The sequence below is a fragment of the Hyperolius riggenbachi genome, chromosome 8 (assembly GCF_040937935.1).
Source record: "Hyperolius riggenbachi isolate aHypRig1 chromosome 8, aHypRig1.pri, whole genome shotgun sequence".
NCBI classification, from domain to species: domain Eukaryota; kingdom Metazoa; phylum Chordata; class Amphibia; order Anura; family Hyperoliidae; genus Hyperolius; species Hyperolius riggenbachi.
In genome coordinates this window covers 43,641,587-43,656,067 of record NC_090653.1, presented here as the reverse complement: position 1 = coordinate 43,656,067, position 14,481 = coordinate 43,641,587, and the positions used below count along the sequence as shown (strand labels likewise).

At 43.3% G+C, this 14,481-nt stretch overlaps 1 protein-coding gene across 1 annotated transcript in view; it reads left to right on the top strand.

Moving 5' to 3' along the window:
- Positions 1 to 266: 266 nt before the first annotated feature.
- The window catches only part of LOC137528772 (N-acetyllactosaminide alpha-1,3-galactosyltransferase-like), a 158,296-nt gene continuing 144,081 nt past the window's right edge, over positions 267 to 14,481 (top strand). The window contains exon 1 of the mRNA XM_068250336.1: positions 267 to 336. Within this exon, the coding sequence (XP_068106437.1) occupies positions 334 to 336 (3 nt within the window). The 5' untranslated portion in view covers positions 267 to 333. The remainder of the gene's footprint in view (positions 337 to 14,481) is intronic.

The window sequence follows — 14,481 nt, the reverse complement described above, 5'->3', positions numbered from 1 at the left end:
GGATCAGCAGGAGAGTCCGGCAACTGGTATTATTTTAAAAGGAAAAATCCATATCCTTCTCAGTTAAGGTTCCCTTTAAGTGGTTAATAGAGTCTGTGGTAAAGTCTTCTAAACTCAGCGCAATGCAGAGACTTGATCTGGACTGGAGGGGATTGTTTATATATTTTTTTATGAGTGAAAATGGAGCTGCCCTTGGAATTACAGCCAATGCAGAACGGGCCTCCCTGACTGGAACAACCACACCCATCAAAGTGTCTCACATGTGTAGCACCGAAATAGCCTCAGACACGTTCCTTCTCTCTGAAGTCAGCATCTCCGCTGCTGGTGACTACTATGGTGAGTAACTGCTTCAACCACTTCTATCCTCTCCCTCAAAGAAAGCAGTCATTACTCAGTGCTACACTAGTCTGTATGTTTTCTGTTCTGTTTTCTGTGTTGTTACAAGTCTAGATCTGTAAAAAGCCAGCTGAAACACCAACTCTGGTTTTCACTCCGGCTCACAAGCCACAGCCCTGCTGTGGTCATATTATGCCTTGCAGCTGTTGGATTTAAAGTGAAAGACTCCTTTCACACTGGGAATGTTACGCTGTGATAATATTGCAACTCAACGTAGCTGAACACAGCCAAAAGAAGTTGCTTCTCATGATAACATTACGTTGTCACTATACAGTGAGGCATACAGCACAATTATTTATTATTATTTAGTGTTGTACCTTCTTAGCCATCACTAAAAGCAAGAAATTTTGAATCAGGATGAGGCCTGGAACCAACTACAGATCGCAAATCGCTAGCATTTTTAATAAGCATTTTGTAAGCAATTTCATGAGCGTTTTCCGGTGATTTTGGTAGCGATTTTAAAAAGTGTAAGCTCTTTGCCAGCGATTGTGATAGTGATTTGAGATTTTAATTCTGATTGGTCCTTTCAAATTATTTTAATTTTTGTAACAGTTTGCTGTGTTTTAAAATCGCACACAAATCGCTATGAGCGACTTGCCAGCGCTTCAATACTGTACATTGAAGCGCAAACGTTACCAAAATGCTGCATGCCCTGCGATTGCAATTTTGCTAATCGCAATCGCTACTGTGGAATTTGGTACATATATTTACATTGGCAGAGCATTTAGGGAAATCGCTAGCGATTTTAAAGCGCTCCCTAAACGCTCAAAAAAGGTCTCTAGTGGGTTCCAGCCCTTAGGTCTCTTTTCCATGGGCAGTTGATCAGCAGTGAAATGCCTCTCAACAACTGCTTACTGCTGCCTGGTAACTGCATGCTGAGCACTTAGTTCAACTGCCCGTGGAAAAGAGGCCTCAGTGATGATCAAAGAGAGATGCAAATTCTTCTGAGTTTATGCAAATAATATATGCAGCTTCAAAATGGACCAATCAATTTAAACCTGGGTTTAAATGGATTGGTCCATTTTCAAACTTCATAACTTTGCATCAACTCGGAAATATTTGCTTCTCATTGATCATCCCTAATCAGGATGATACCATTTTAAGATTTAAGGCTCATACACACATCAGACTATAGTCTTTGGATAATGAAAGATCACAGACCAATTTTACCCCCTTCCATGTAGTAGGAGAGCCATACTCTACACAGTCTATTCTATGGAGCTGAACTCCCCATCAGAAATAAAAAATCTTTGCAAGATGCTGCACGCACAGATGCTGTACAGACACAAAAGATCAGTATCTGCAAAAGATCTGTTCCAGCCAAAGATCCGTTCCTGCAAATTGCATTCCTGGTGGATCTGATCTGCAGATGAATGTCTGTTAAACAAGGTGTGTATGATGATCTGCAGATATAGACTATGAATGCATTTTGCAGGAACGGATCTTTTGCAGGAACAGATCTGTTAAATGTGTACAGCATCTTTGTGTGCAACATCTTGCAAAGATTTCTGTCTGATGGGGAGTTCAGCTCCATAGAATAGACTGTGTAGGTATGGCTCTCATACTACATGAAGGGTGGTAAGATTGGTCTGTGATCTTTCATTTTCCAAAGACTATGGTCTGATGTGTGTATGAGCCTTTAGTAAGTAAGCTTTTGGCTGTGCAGGATTTACTTTGTCAGGCTTCAATTCTGTTTGCTTACAAGACGTTGGGGAACAGACAGCTAAATGCATGCAACAAGGGATGCATAGAGTTGCAGACAGCCTGTTTCGGACTTTTGGTCCTCATCAGTGCATGGCAGGGATTGATATGGCAGTGATAAGCAAACATGGCTCTCTAGCTGTTAAGGCACTACAAGTCCCACAATGCATTTGCCTTTATAAACCATGACTGTGGCTGTCAGACGCCTGCAATGCATTGGCCTCAATTCACTAAGCAGTTTAGACTAGTCTACAGATGTTTGTTAGTCTACTGATAGTTTGATGCAATGTTTTAGACCTGGTCTAAAGGCTCATACACATCAGACTATAGTCTTTGGAAAATGAAAGATCACAGACCAATCTTACCACCCTTCATGTAGTATGAGAGCCATACTCTACACAGTCTTTTCTATGGAGCTGAACTCCCCATCAGATAGAAATCTTTGCAAGATGCTGCACACACAGATGCTGTACAGACACAAAAGATCAGTATCTGCAAAAGATCTGTTCCTGCCAAAGATCCGTTCCTGCAAATTGCATTCATAGTCTATGAGATCTGCAGATCATCATACACACCTTGTTTAACTGACATTCATCTGCAGATCAGACAATCATCTGCAGATCTGAAAATCCATCCTGGTGGTTCTGATCTGCAGATGAATGTCTGTTAAACAAGGTGTGTATGAGATCTGCAGATATCATAGACTATGAATGCATTTTGCAGGAACTGATCTTTTGCAGGAACAGATCTTTTGCAGATACTGATCTTTTGTGTCTGTACAGCATCTGTGTGTGCAGCATCTTGCAAAGATTTTTTTTCTGATGGGGAGTTCAGCTCCATAGAAAATACTGTGTAGAGTATGGCTCTCATACTACATGAAGGGTGGTAAGATTGGTCTGTGATCTTTTGAATGTCTACAGCATCTTTGTGTGCAACATCTTGCAAAGATTTCTGTCTGATGGGGAGTTCAGCTCCATAGAATAGACTGTGTAGGTATGGCTCTCATACTACATGGAAGGGAGTGAAATTGGTCTGTGATCTTACATTTTCCAAAGACTATGGTCTGATGTGTGTATGAGCCTTAACATTCAGTAATTGCACAATTCACAAAGGCAAACAAGGAGTAACCACATCCACTGCTGATTTCAGTAGGTAAAGTAATTCTGTGAGGTGTTTTAGATGTGAGGATGGAGCCTTTTGAATTAATTATGCAGGAGTTTAATTGAATCCAGAGGACAGCTCATCAGAGGAGAAGGCTGTCGGCATAGCTACTCGTTTGTAATTTTCATCTTTTGATCATTTACCCTGCTTTACCCACCTAATTACCAAATGTTTTACACCAGGTCTAAAAACATGTTTAAAGCATTTGGTAATAGTGAATTCCCCTTTGATGCAACTGACCAAATCATCAGTAGACTAATGCTACGTACACACATGCGACAACGATCGTTCGTTGAGAACGACGAACGAACTTTTAATTGATGAAAGAACGACCTAAGTAAAGTTAGTTTTAAAAGGTGTGTAACGAACTGATCGTTAGAACGAACGTTACATCACATAAAGCAACTATTGCGCCTGCGCATAAAAATGAGAAGTTTCAGGGAGAAATAGCGAAATGCGCATGTCAAGCCTAGTACGAACGACCGTTTCCAACGATGTACTACTTTTGCAAACGATCATCGTTAGTAAAAATCCGCCGAGACAGAACTTTCTTTTGTAGCGATTTGGCTCGTTCGTCGTTTGCCTTAATAGTCGGTGGTTCGTTTTTTGTAACGATCGTCGTTGGTAAAGATCGGGGAACGATCGTTACAAACGACTATAGTCGCATGTGTGTACGCACCTTTAAAACCATCAGTAGACTAGTCTAAACTGCTTAGTGAATTGAGGCCACTGTGGGACTTGTAGTTCCTTAACAGCTGGAGAGCCAAGTTTGCCTATCCCTGCTCTATGGGATAGCAGGCTGTATGCATGTAGGTTTTGGTGTGGCTCTGTAAAATGTAAAGCTATAGGCTTGCTATACACAAGCGGTTGTGGATGCTAGCCTGTCTTCGGGGGCATAAAGAGATAATTTGCATATTAAAGGATACCCCAACTGAAATGTGACATGATGAGATAGACATGTGTATGTGCAATGCCTATTACACAAATAACTATGCTGTGTTCCTTTTTTTCTTTCTCTGCCTGAAATAGTTAAATAGAAGGTATGTAAGTGGCTGACTCAGTCCTGACTCAGACAGGAAGTGACTACAGTGTGACCCTCACTGATAAGAAATTCCCCTTTTTTATCTCTTTCTTTCTCTCAGAAGCCATTTTCTGCTAGGAAAGTGTTTTATAGTTGTAATTTCTTATCAGTGAGGGTCACACTGTAGTCACTTCCTGTCGGAGTCAGGACTGAGTCAGCCACTTGCATACCTTCTATTTAACTATTTCAGGCAGAGAAAGAAAAAAGGAACACAGCATAGTTATTTGTGTACTAGGCACTGTACATACACATGTCTATCTCATTATGTCACATTTCAGTTGGGGTATCCTTTAAGTTGCAGTGCATTGTGGGTAACCACAGATGTTCACTTTAAGCTGAATTATCGCAAATTCCTTCTGTTTTAAGAAGGCAAACCACACTTGATATCGTCGTCACTAGTGACATGGTATGTTGGTATGGATGGACATGGTGAGATAGGCGCTTATGGGCTTCATGTCTGCTAGTTGCGATTTTCAACTCCCCCCCCCCCCCCCCCATATACACAAATTCAGATGGGGAAATGCAGTCTTTTGAAATCATACGGTTGCCCCCAAATTCGCGTGAGGAGGGAAAATAGGGACAGTTGGCAGCAAAAATCACACCATGCATGTACAGCTAGAGGGATTTGGACAGATGCTCGCATCAGAGCAAGTGTTGGCGTGCATGGCACTAGTGGAAGTGTGCCCTTAGCATACTTGTACTTACGTGTGTATAAAATCAACTAAAATGGGGTCCTGACTCATGATCAGTCATGCTAATTACTTGCACAATTTTTTTTTCTTTACCTCTTCTAGGGCTCAGCCACACTATAAGCGCTTTCTGAGCGCATTGTAATTGATTAGCGCTTTTTGAGCGCTTTTTAAAAATCGATACCATTCACTTTTAATAAAATCGCTTAGTATGGATACAGAGGCGCCAAAAGGATAAAATAATCTAAAAAGTTTAATACATGAGGAGGTAGTGGTGAACTTGCCTCCTCCAAGCAGACACAAACATTGCCAATGTGTTTGTCAAATACAACAAGTTTATTTACATATTCCGGGGGACAATGCAACGCGTTTCACAGGTTTGATCCTGCTTCATCAGGCAATAACAGAACAATAGCATATGTGGTCAGTAGAAGAGCCACATATGCTATTCTGTTGTTGTTGCCTGATGAAGCAGGATCAAACCTGTGAAACGCGTTGCATTGTCCCCTGGAGTATGTAAATAACTTGTTGTATTTGACAAACACATTGGCAATGTTTGTGTCTGCTTGGAGGAGGCAAGTTCACCACTGCCTTCTCATGTATTAAACTTTTTAGACTCTTTTATCCTTTTGGTGCCTCTGTATCCATACTACGCTATATTAAAGGAGAACTGTAGTGAGAGGTATATGGAGGCTGCCATATTGATTTCCTTTTAAGCTATACCAGTTGCCTAGCAGCCCTGCTGATCTATTTGGCTGCAGTAGTGTGAATCACACCAGAAACAAGCATGCAGCTAATCTTGTCAGATCTTGCAAAAATGTCAAACACCAGATCTGCTGCATGCTTGTTCAGGGTCTAGGGCTAAAAGTATTGGAGGCAGAGGATCTGCAGGATAGCCAGGTAACTGGTATTGCTTAAAGAGGAGCTGTTAGGTATAGGGTCTCAGAGAAAATAAACACATATATCAGTAGCTAAAGATTGGCTGTACTTACATTACATATGCATTTCACTGTCCACGTTTGGATTTCACAGAATTTGTATATAGTATATGCAGAGAATGATGCTCCTGACAGCTCATGGCAGGTTCCATGTTTGTGAAGCCAAATGTGTCGTCATGTCCTGCCTGCTTCTGATCACAGAACAGCTCATACTGAATAACACTAGTTTGCAGTGAATATTAATGAGCCATGTGGCTAGGAACAATAGCGGACTCCTGCAGTGTACGCTGCCCGGAGATTTATCTGTGCTGTGGCTGGACTGAGTTTTAGAAGCTGCTGAAACTTGATCCCGTCTTCTCCTTAGCAGCCGAGGGGAGGGCCCCAGAATGCTTTGCAGTATGTTATGCGGCTTGCGTCCAGCTTAGCTCTAAGCTTTGCTGATAAGGATACATCAAAGGTAAGATAGATCTTTATCTTCAGTAATGTCTTTTTGGCTTCCTTCTAAACTGTTTAACACAGGAGACTAGAGGTTTAAATTAGCTTCTGCAGCCTCTTTAAAAGCAAATCAATATGGTAGCCTCCATATACCTTTCACTACAGTTCTCCTTTAAGTCCACCCCTGGTGGAGGGGTGTTACCCCCTTTCCTCCTCATCTACGGTGAGCGACTTCTTAATCCTGAGTGGGGTCAGGTCCAGTCTCGCCCCCTGTCTATACAGTGGTTGCCTTTGAGGTAACCCTGCTTTGTGAGGATAGCTAATTACTCTATCATACTTCATTTCAACTACCAGTACATACTACTCTTTATTTGGCTCTTGGTGTCCATACTCTGTGTTTTATATAAATCGCAGCGATCACGTTTGCAAAAAATTGCGCTGATTTTTACCGCGATTGAATGTGAATGGGAGAGATTTTTAAAAAACGCTCAAACGCTAATCAATCACAAGCGCTCAGAAAAGCACTTATATAGTGTGGCTGAGCCCTTAAAGTGGACCTGACAGAAGGAAAACAGATAGAAATGCACCCTGTATGTGTTTAAAGAGATTACCCTGTCTAACTCACCCTCATCTGTGACTAATCACAAGTGTAATTTAATCTCTTCAACTGTGTCAGCTTAGGAATCTCCTCTGCAGCAGCAGAGCAGTTAATTTGTATACACAGGGGGCTCGATTCACAAAGCGGTGATAACTCAGTTATCACGCCTAAAAGACTTTAGGCGTGATAACCTTTGCACTAGCAAAGTTATCACCGCTTTGTGCTCTAACTTGCGCGAAGTTACCGCGCGTACGCGCGCAAGGTCCCATAGGGCTTAATGGGAGCTTCGCGCGAAGTGCCAGGTGCTGCGCGCGCAAAACTTTGCGCGAGTTTCTTCTTATCACGCCTAAACTGAGTTTAGGCGTGATAAAGGGCTTTTCACAGGCGTGCAAACACTTTGCACCGCTTTGTGAATCAAGCCCAGGATGTTAACCCTGTGTCTGCTTCCATGAAAGCAGGAAGGAGACACACTGCAAAATTATTGCAGGATTTGTTTCAGCTGTAGATGTTTTTCTTTAAGGCCAGGGTCACCCTTAGCAGAATCGCATGTTTTTTTTTCCCCATAGCACATAGTGGAAAATGCATACGATTCTGCTAAGTGTGACCCTGGCCTGAAGGTTATTAGGATGTTACTTATCTCTTAGAGCAGAGAGGAAGTTCTTAGTTCAGGTCCGCTGTAACAGGCATGTCAGGCACAGTATGTACAGTTGGTCGGCGCTTATGTCAACAGTGAACTTGCGGCAGTGTATGGAATCTGTTTGAAAAACATGTTTTGGGAGTATGCTAATGGTTGTAGGCTGGAAAAGTCTCTCTGTAAACTTAATACCATGCTTCCTCCACAGCTGATGTGCAGGTGATCTATGAAAACACTGAGTACTCATTTCTGTGTAAATAATGATGAATTATGCAGTTATACAGCCACATCCCCTGCAGCAGTGTGTGCGATTCATCTCACTAATGCAGAACTGTAACCAAGGACTGAACTTCAGAGGCAGGGGCGTAGCAATAGAGGTTGCGACCGCATCGGGGCCCTTGGGCCAGAGGGGCCCCATAGGGCCCTTCTTCAACTACAGTATTATAATAATAACTTCTATAGATACTTTGAATTGTAGTAATCATTAACAAACTGCTCTCCATCCCCTTCTTGCACCTCAGACACTGTAGTTGCCATTGGCAGGTTTTGGTGCACCATATCAATTTATGTATAGAGTGTTGGGGGGGAAGGGGGGGCATTGTAAAACTTTCACCGGGGCGCACAGCTCCTTAGCTAAGCCACTGATCAGAGGGGTCTGTACGGCTGATATTGTGGTGAAACATGGAAAAAAAAAGACAGACAGCACCCACTGCCATATCTATAAGTCAGAGCTGGGCCAAGGTCCTCCAGCACCCAAGACTGAGACACCAAAGTGCGCCTCTCCATCCAGAGGTGGCCTTAGAATTTGTGGGGCCTTGGGCGAGTGTCATATGCGGGGCCTAGAGCCATAAGTGTAGGCAATATACCGTACCACCATGCTCACGGGCTTGTCCGCCTCTAATGCAGTATGCCTTATTATTATTGTTTAAAAACAATTACGTTTGGTTAAAGAGAATCTGTATTGTTAAAATCGCACAAAAGTAAACATACCAGTGCGTTAGGGGACATCTCCTATTACCCTCTGTCACAATTTCGCCGCTCCCCGCCGCGTTAAAAGTGGTTAAAAACAGTTTTAAAAAGTTTGTTTATAAACAAACAAAATGGCCACCAAAACAGGAAGTAGGTTGATGTACAGTATGTCCACACATAGAAAATACATCCATACACAAGCAGGCTGTATACACCCTTCCTTTTGTATCTCAAGAGATCATTGTGTGTTTCTTTCCCCCTGCATCTCTCATGCACTGAAGTTTCAGGCTGCTCTTTTCTTCTTGCAAACAGCTTTGCCCTTGTGTGTAATTCCTCAGTATGTGAAAGCCCAGCCAGCTCAGAGGACGATTTATCCAGCTTGTAAAAGATAAGAGAGAATCTGCCATAATCTAAATAACACACAGGCAGTGTGCATAGAGGGGCCTGGAAGGGGGAGTTCATAGCAGAACCACAACACTGAAGAACTGGGCAGCCTTCCAGACACAGGCTGACAAGTCTGACAGGGGAAAGATACATTGATTTATTACAGAGACTGTGATAGTAGAAAGTGCTGCAGTAAGCCAGAACACATTAGAATAGCTTTTGGAACTTGTAGGATGATAAAAAACAGGATGCAATTTTTGTTACGGAGTCTCTTTAAGGCCACTAAGCCAACCAATGTAAGAACAATTGCAATACGTAATGTAGCCAAACAGCCGATGGTACTACCATTTGCTATTTGATTACATTACGTACTGTAATTATTCTTATGTTAGGTAGTCGCCTCTGGCCCGGCCCTGTCTTTAGTCCTGCCAGGTGCAGCTCTGCAAAATGTTTGTTCTGAATCTGAAGCCAGTACAAAATATATCCAGGTGGATTCCGCATAGCTAATCAGCCTAGGCTAAAGCCTAGTGCACACCTGCAATTTTGATTGACCAATCATTGGTCAATTTTACCACCTCCATGTAGTATGAGGGCCAACAGATTTTCAATTCTATGAACAGGTTGTATAGGTAAACCCTCATACTACATGGAGGTGGTAAAATTGACCAATGATTGGTCAATCAAAATTGCATGTGTGTACTAGGCTTTAACATCACTGGTAGGGGTGGGACTACATACCAATATACAGCAATGTAGATATAGGAAGTGTTTCTGATAAGGAAACCAGGATTTTTACCTTTAAAAATGGGTATCCTGAATAATGTACTGCATTATGTCATTACAGTGCCTCTTTACTGGTTGTGTGTTGAGTAGGGATGAGCAGAAATTACGCCTATGCGTAACTACGCATCGTAATTCGCATTTACGCATCGTAATCAGGCATGGTCGGAAGAGCCCATTTCCGTTTCCGAGACAATTCCGCATACCGTCATACCGAAATTCCGCTACCGTTTCATTCCGACGGTATTCCGCAGCTGTTCCGCGGAATTCCGACGTATACGGAATTCCGTCGGAAAAATTGTAAAATCTATCCATCCATCCTCTTAAATCATCAAGTAGGGAATTGCAGATTTTCAAAACAGCTTATATACCATAGCTGGGATTTGAACCCAGGACACAGTGTGAGAGAGAGATTTTAAAATTTTTCAGACGGAATTCCGTATACGTCGGAATTCCGCGGAACAGCTCCGGAATACCGTCGGAATGAAACGGTACAAAAGTACAAATCCTTAATCATGCTACTTTTTCTATTGAATTGATCATAATGGTAGTATGGTTTATGCTAGGCCAGCTTTAGCATGTAGTGTGGTTCATGGTCTAGAGGGTAAGACAGATACCTACTACACACTGTGTCCTGGTTTCAAATCCCAGCTATGGTATATAAGCTGTTTTGAAAATCTGCAATTCCCTACTTGATGATATAAGAGCATGGATGGATGGGAGGAGGAGGGAGAGAGATTTTTTGGGTGTTATTCCGTCGGAATTATACAATTTCCGCGGAATTCCGTTTAAGAGGTATAGGAATTCCGTTCCGACCACCGGAATCGGAATTAGTTAATTCCGGCCGGAATCACGGAATTAATAAATCCGCGGAATTTTCCGACCATCCCTAATCGTAATGCGAAATTTTGGGGGAAAGCGTAATTAATTTTGTAATGTTATTGTAAGCACTCATAATTATGCATTCATTTACGCATCATTTCCAGCCGACTTTGGCGGTTAATTGTAAAGACCCCATACATGCTATTGTCACCAAAATTGCTACATATGTTAAGGAGGATAGTGGGTATAAGAAAAAAATAAATTTTTCAAATAGTCCTTGTAGTTTTTGAAAAAAATCGATTTTAAAAATACAAAGAAAATGGTTTTTCAACTGTCATTTTTTTTTTAACAATTTTTTTCTTCTATTTTCTCAACAAGGTCTTTTTTTGACTATTCTCCTTAACATATGGGAGCTTTGTTTTTCACCTCCAAAGTCGGCATGAAATTACGCATAAATTATGTGTTAATTCATGCGTAACTACAAATGCTTATACAAAGTAAATTAAATGAACAATTCGTAATAAACCTCCAAAATAATGTCCTGTTAAGGACAATAAAAGGAGGTAAGATTCAGTTGTGTGCTTAATTGTATGGCTGTGCAGCAACCTGACAAAGCTGCACAGCCCTGTATTGTGAAACATGGCCTGGTCACTAGGGGGGTGGAAGCCTGTGGTCCTGAAGTGGTTAAGCAAGCATTGATTAGCGTTAATCAGGGCTGGATTTACCATAAGGCACTGTAGGCACATGCCTACAGGCGCCTGATGATGGAAAGGCGGCTCACTCCCCTCCCCTAGCACCTGACCTCCCTCCCTATGAAGAGTCCTGCTGAGAGTATAAATGATTTTACTCACCCAGCTCTCAGCATTCCACAGACAAGATCTCCCTTCAGTCAAGGACACCTCTAGCTATTTAATACTGAGGTTCCTCTAGCTACTCAATACTTGGGGGCACCTCTAGCTACTAAATATTGAGGGTACCTCTGGCTACCTAATGCTAACCTGTAGCTACCCATGAAGGGCAAGGGAGAAGTGACAGCTGGGACAGGCAGCGTGCTTGCGGTGGAGTTCAGCGGGGGTTTGTAGGTTCATGTAGGGTGAAGTGTAAGGTGCCATGACATCTGTGCCTATGGGCTCCTGTGATGTTAATACAGGCCTGGCGTCAGTTATTATTTTACATTGCCAAAGGTTTAAATTGATTTGGGCACAAATCCTAACATCATCTAGAGCTTTCCAAGCCCCAGGATATTATGGAAAGGACTGGATATGAGCCGTCCCTACAATTATTGTTAGGAATGAACGTATTATTCATTAATGCAACATTGCACAACAGATTCAAAGATTGCAGAGTGCAAACAAACAAGGCACCTCCCACCTGTAGGGATAGGTACTTGTATACCTTCCAACATTTGGAGCCAGCAAAGAGGGACAGTTAGCCACACCCCTTCCACCCCCTCAGCCGTGCCCTAATTTTACATATGTGCACCCCTCCCTCCCCCATATAGTGAACTGGTGTCTAGTTTGCCTCTCTGGCTCCCCTTATAGTGAACCCTGGTTTCTAGGGTGCCCCCTCCCTCCCCAGATAGTGAACCTTGGTGTCTAGTGTGCCCTCCTAGCTCCCCTTATAGTGAACCCTGGTGTCTAGTGTGCTCCCTCTCCCATATAGTGAACCCTGGTGTCTAGTGTGCCATTCTAGCTCCCCTTATAGTGAACCCTGGTGTCTAGTGTGCTCCCTCTCCCATATAGTGAACCCTGGTGTCTAGTGTGCCCTTCTAGCTCCCCTTATAGTGAACCCTGGTGTCTAGTGTACTCCCTCCCTCCCCCAGATAGTGAACCCTGGTGTCTAGTGTGCCCCCTCCCTCCCCATATAGCGAACCCTGGTGTCTAGTGTGCCCCCTCCCCATATAGTGAACCATGGTGTCTAGTGTGCTCCCTCCCTCCCCCAGATAGTGAAACCTGGTGTCTAGTGTGCACCCCTCCCTCCATCCCCATATAGTGAACCCTGGTGTCTAGTGTGCCCCCTCCATCCCTCATATAGTGAACCCTGGTGTCTAGTGTGCTCCCTCCATACCCCATATAGTGAACCCTGGTGTCTAGTGTGCACCCCTCCCTCCCCATATAGTAAACCCTGCTGTCTAGTGTGCACCCCTCCCTCCCCATATAGTGAACCCTGGTTTCTAGTGTTCCCCCTCCCTCCCCCAGATGGTGAACCCTGGTGTCTAGTGTGCCCCCTTCCTCCCCATATAGTGAACCCTGGTGTCTAGTGTGCCCTTCTTCCCTTCCTTTATAGTTAATCCTTGTCTTGCATCAAGGGAAACTGCCCACATTCAGCTCAGCTGTCTCTGACATTAACTGCTGACTGCAGAGTGAATGCACAGCAGAAGCTGTGCTCACTTCACCTCCTCCAGCAGGGCTCCAATGATGTGTGACCTCCTCTCACCTCTGACCTCTAGCTCTCTGTCCAGCATCAGTCTCTTTATCTGTGTTCACACAGGAGAGTACAGTACTGTACAATAGAGGGAGAAGTCACAGGTGTCAGGAGGTTGTAAATCGCTGAAGCCCGGCTGGAGGAGGTTAGAAAAGGCTAAGCATGGCTTCTCTGCTGCACATGAATTCTGCAATCTACCCCTACAGCATGGAAGGAGCAGAGGAGGGAGACATGTCAAGACACATGACCAAGGAACATGCCTCCCAACCTCTGTAGTGGACGAATGAAATCGCCACCGGGTGACTTGGGCACAGGCAGGGCCGTGCAGAGGATCCTTAAGTGGGGGGTGCTCATATTTAAAAAAGGGGCCCTATTTCAAACGTGATAAATTGAGTAGCAATGATCGTAATCTACTCATAATGATTAAGGTTAAATTTTCACAATTACAGCCATACATAATTACGAGTCTGAAATCATTAAAATTATTATTTCTGATTTATAAAGCGCCAACATATTCTGTGGCACTGTAATTCAATTAATTTTGGGTAATCCATTCGTAATGTCATGTAATTTTCTGCCGACTTTAGCGCTTAATAGCAAAGTCCCCATACAATGCTGCAGTCACCAGAATTGCTACGCATGGCCTCACCATCCCCCCAAGAATGCAGCAAGTGAGCCCTTGACTCTCTCTCCATTCCCCCCAACTAGCAAAGAAGCAATTGGTGTGCCCCCCCCCCCCCCACCCCAACAGTAGTTACAGACGAAACAGGAAAAAACGACTCAGGAGATTTGGGCTCATCATGCGCCACTATAGGCCATAATATAAATTACAGCTATAGCCGCGTTCAGACAGTAATTTTGGCGTTGGCAAAAGACTGAGCCCAATCACTACAAATCAAGACAAACATTTATATTGTGTTTTTCTCCTGGCAGACTAAAAACGCTAGAGCTGCAGCCACTAGATGTCACTCTATAGGCAGGTGTTTAAGTGAGTCTAGCCCAAGGACTCCTTACTAAATAGGTGCTGGCTGAACAGTAAGAGCTGAGATTTGAACCCAGGTGTCCTGTGTGAGAGGCAGGGCTCTTAACCAGTACACTATCCAGCTACAGCTGGCAGCCAAATTGTGTCTCACCCCTGAGACCCAGAGAAAAGTTCTTTGTTATAGGCTCTGTGACTCCATCCCTGGCCTGCAGATCTGTTGGCAACCAAATTTTGGACAAAAGGCCGAAAAAACACCCCAAAGTTTGTGCAAACAGGGAGTGGAGTCAGAGGTTTAATATTAAGGAGAGTTGTGGTGGAGCTAAACTGTGATCATTATTATAATTTTTATTATATATGGCACTGACATCTTCCGCAGCACTTTACAGAGTACATAGTCATGTCACTGACTGTCCTCAGAGGAGCTCACAATATACTCCTACCATATCAAACTCTAATGCCCTACCATAGCATACCATGAGATGGAAGC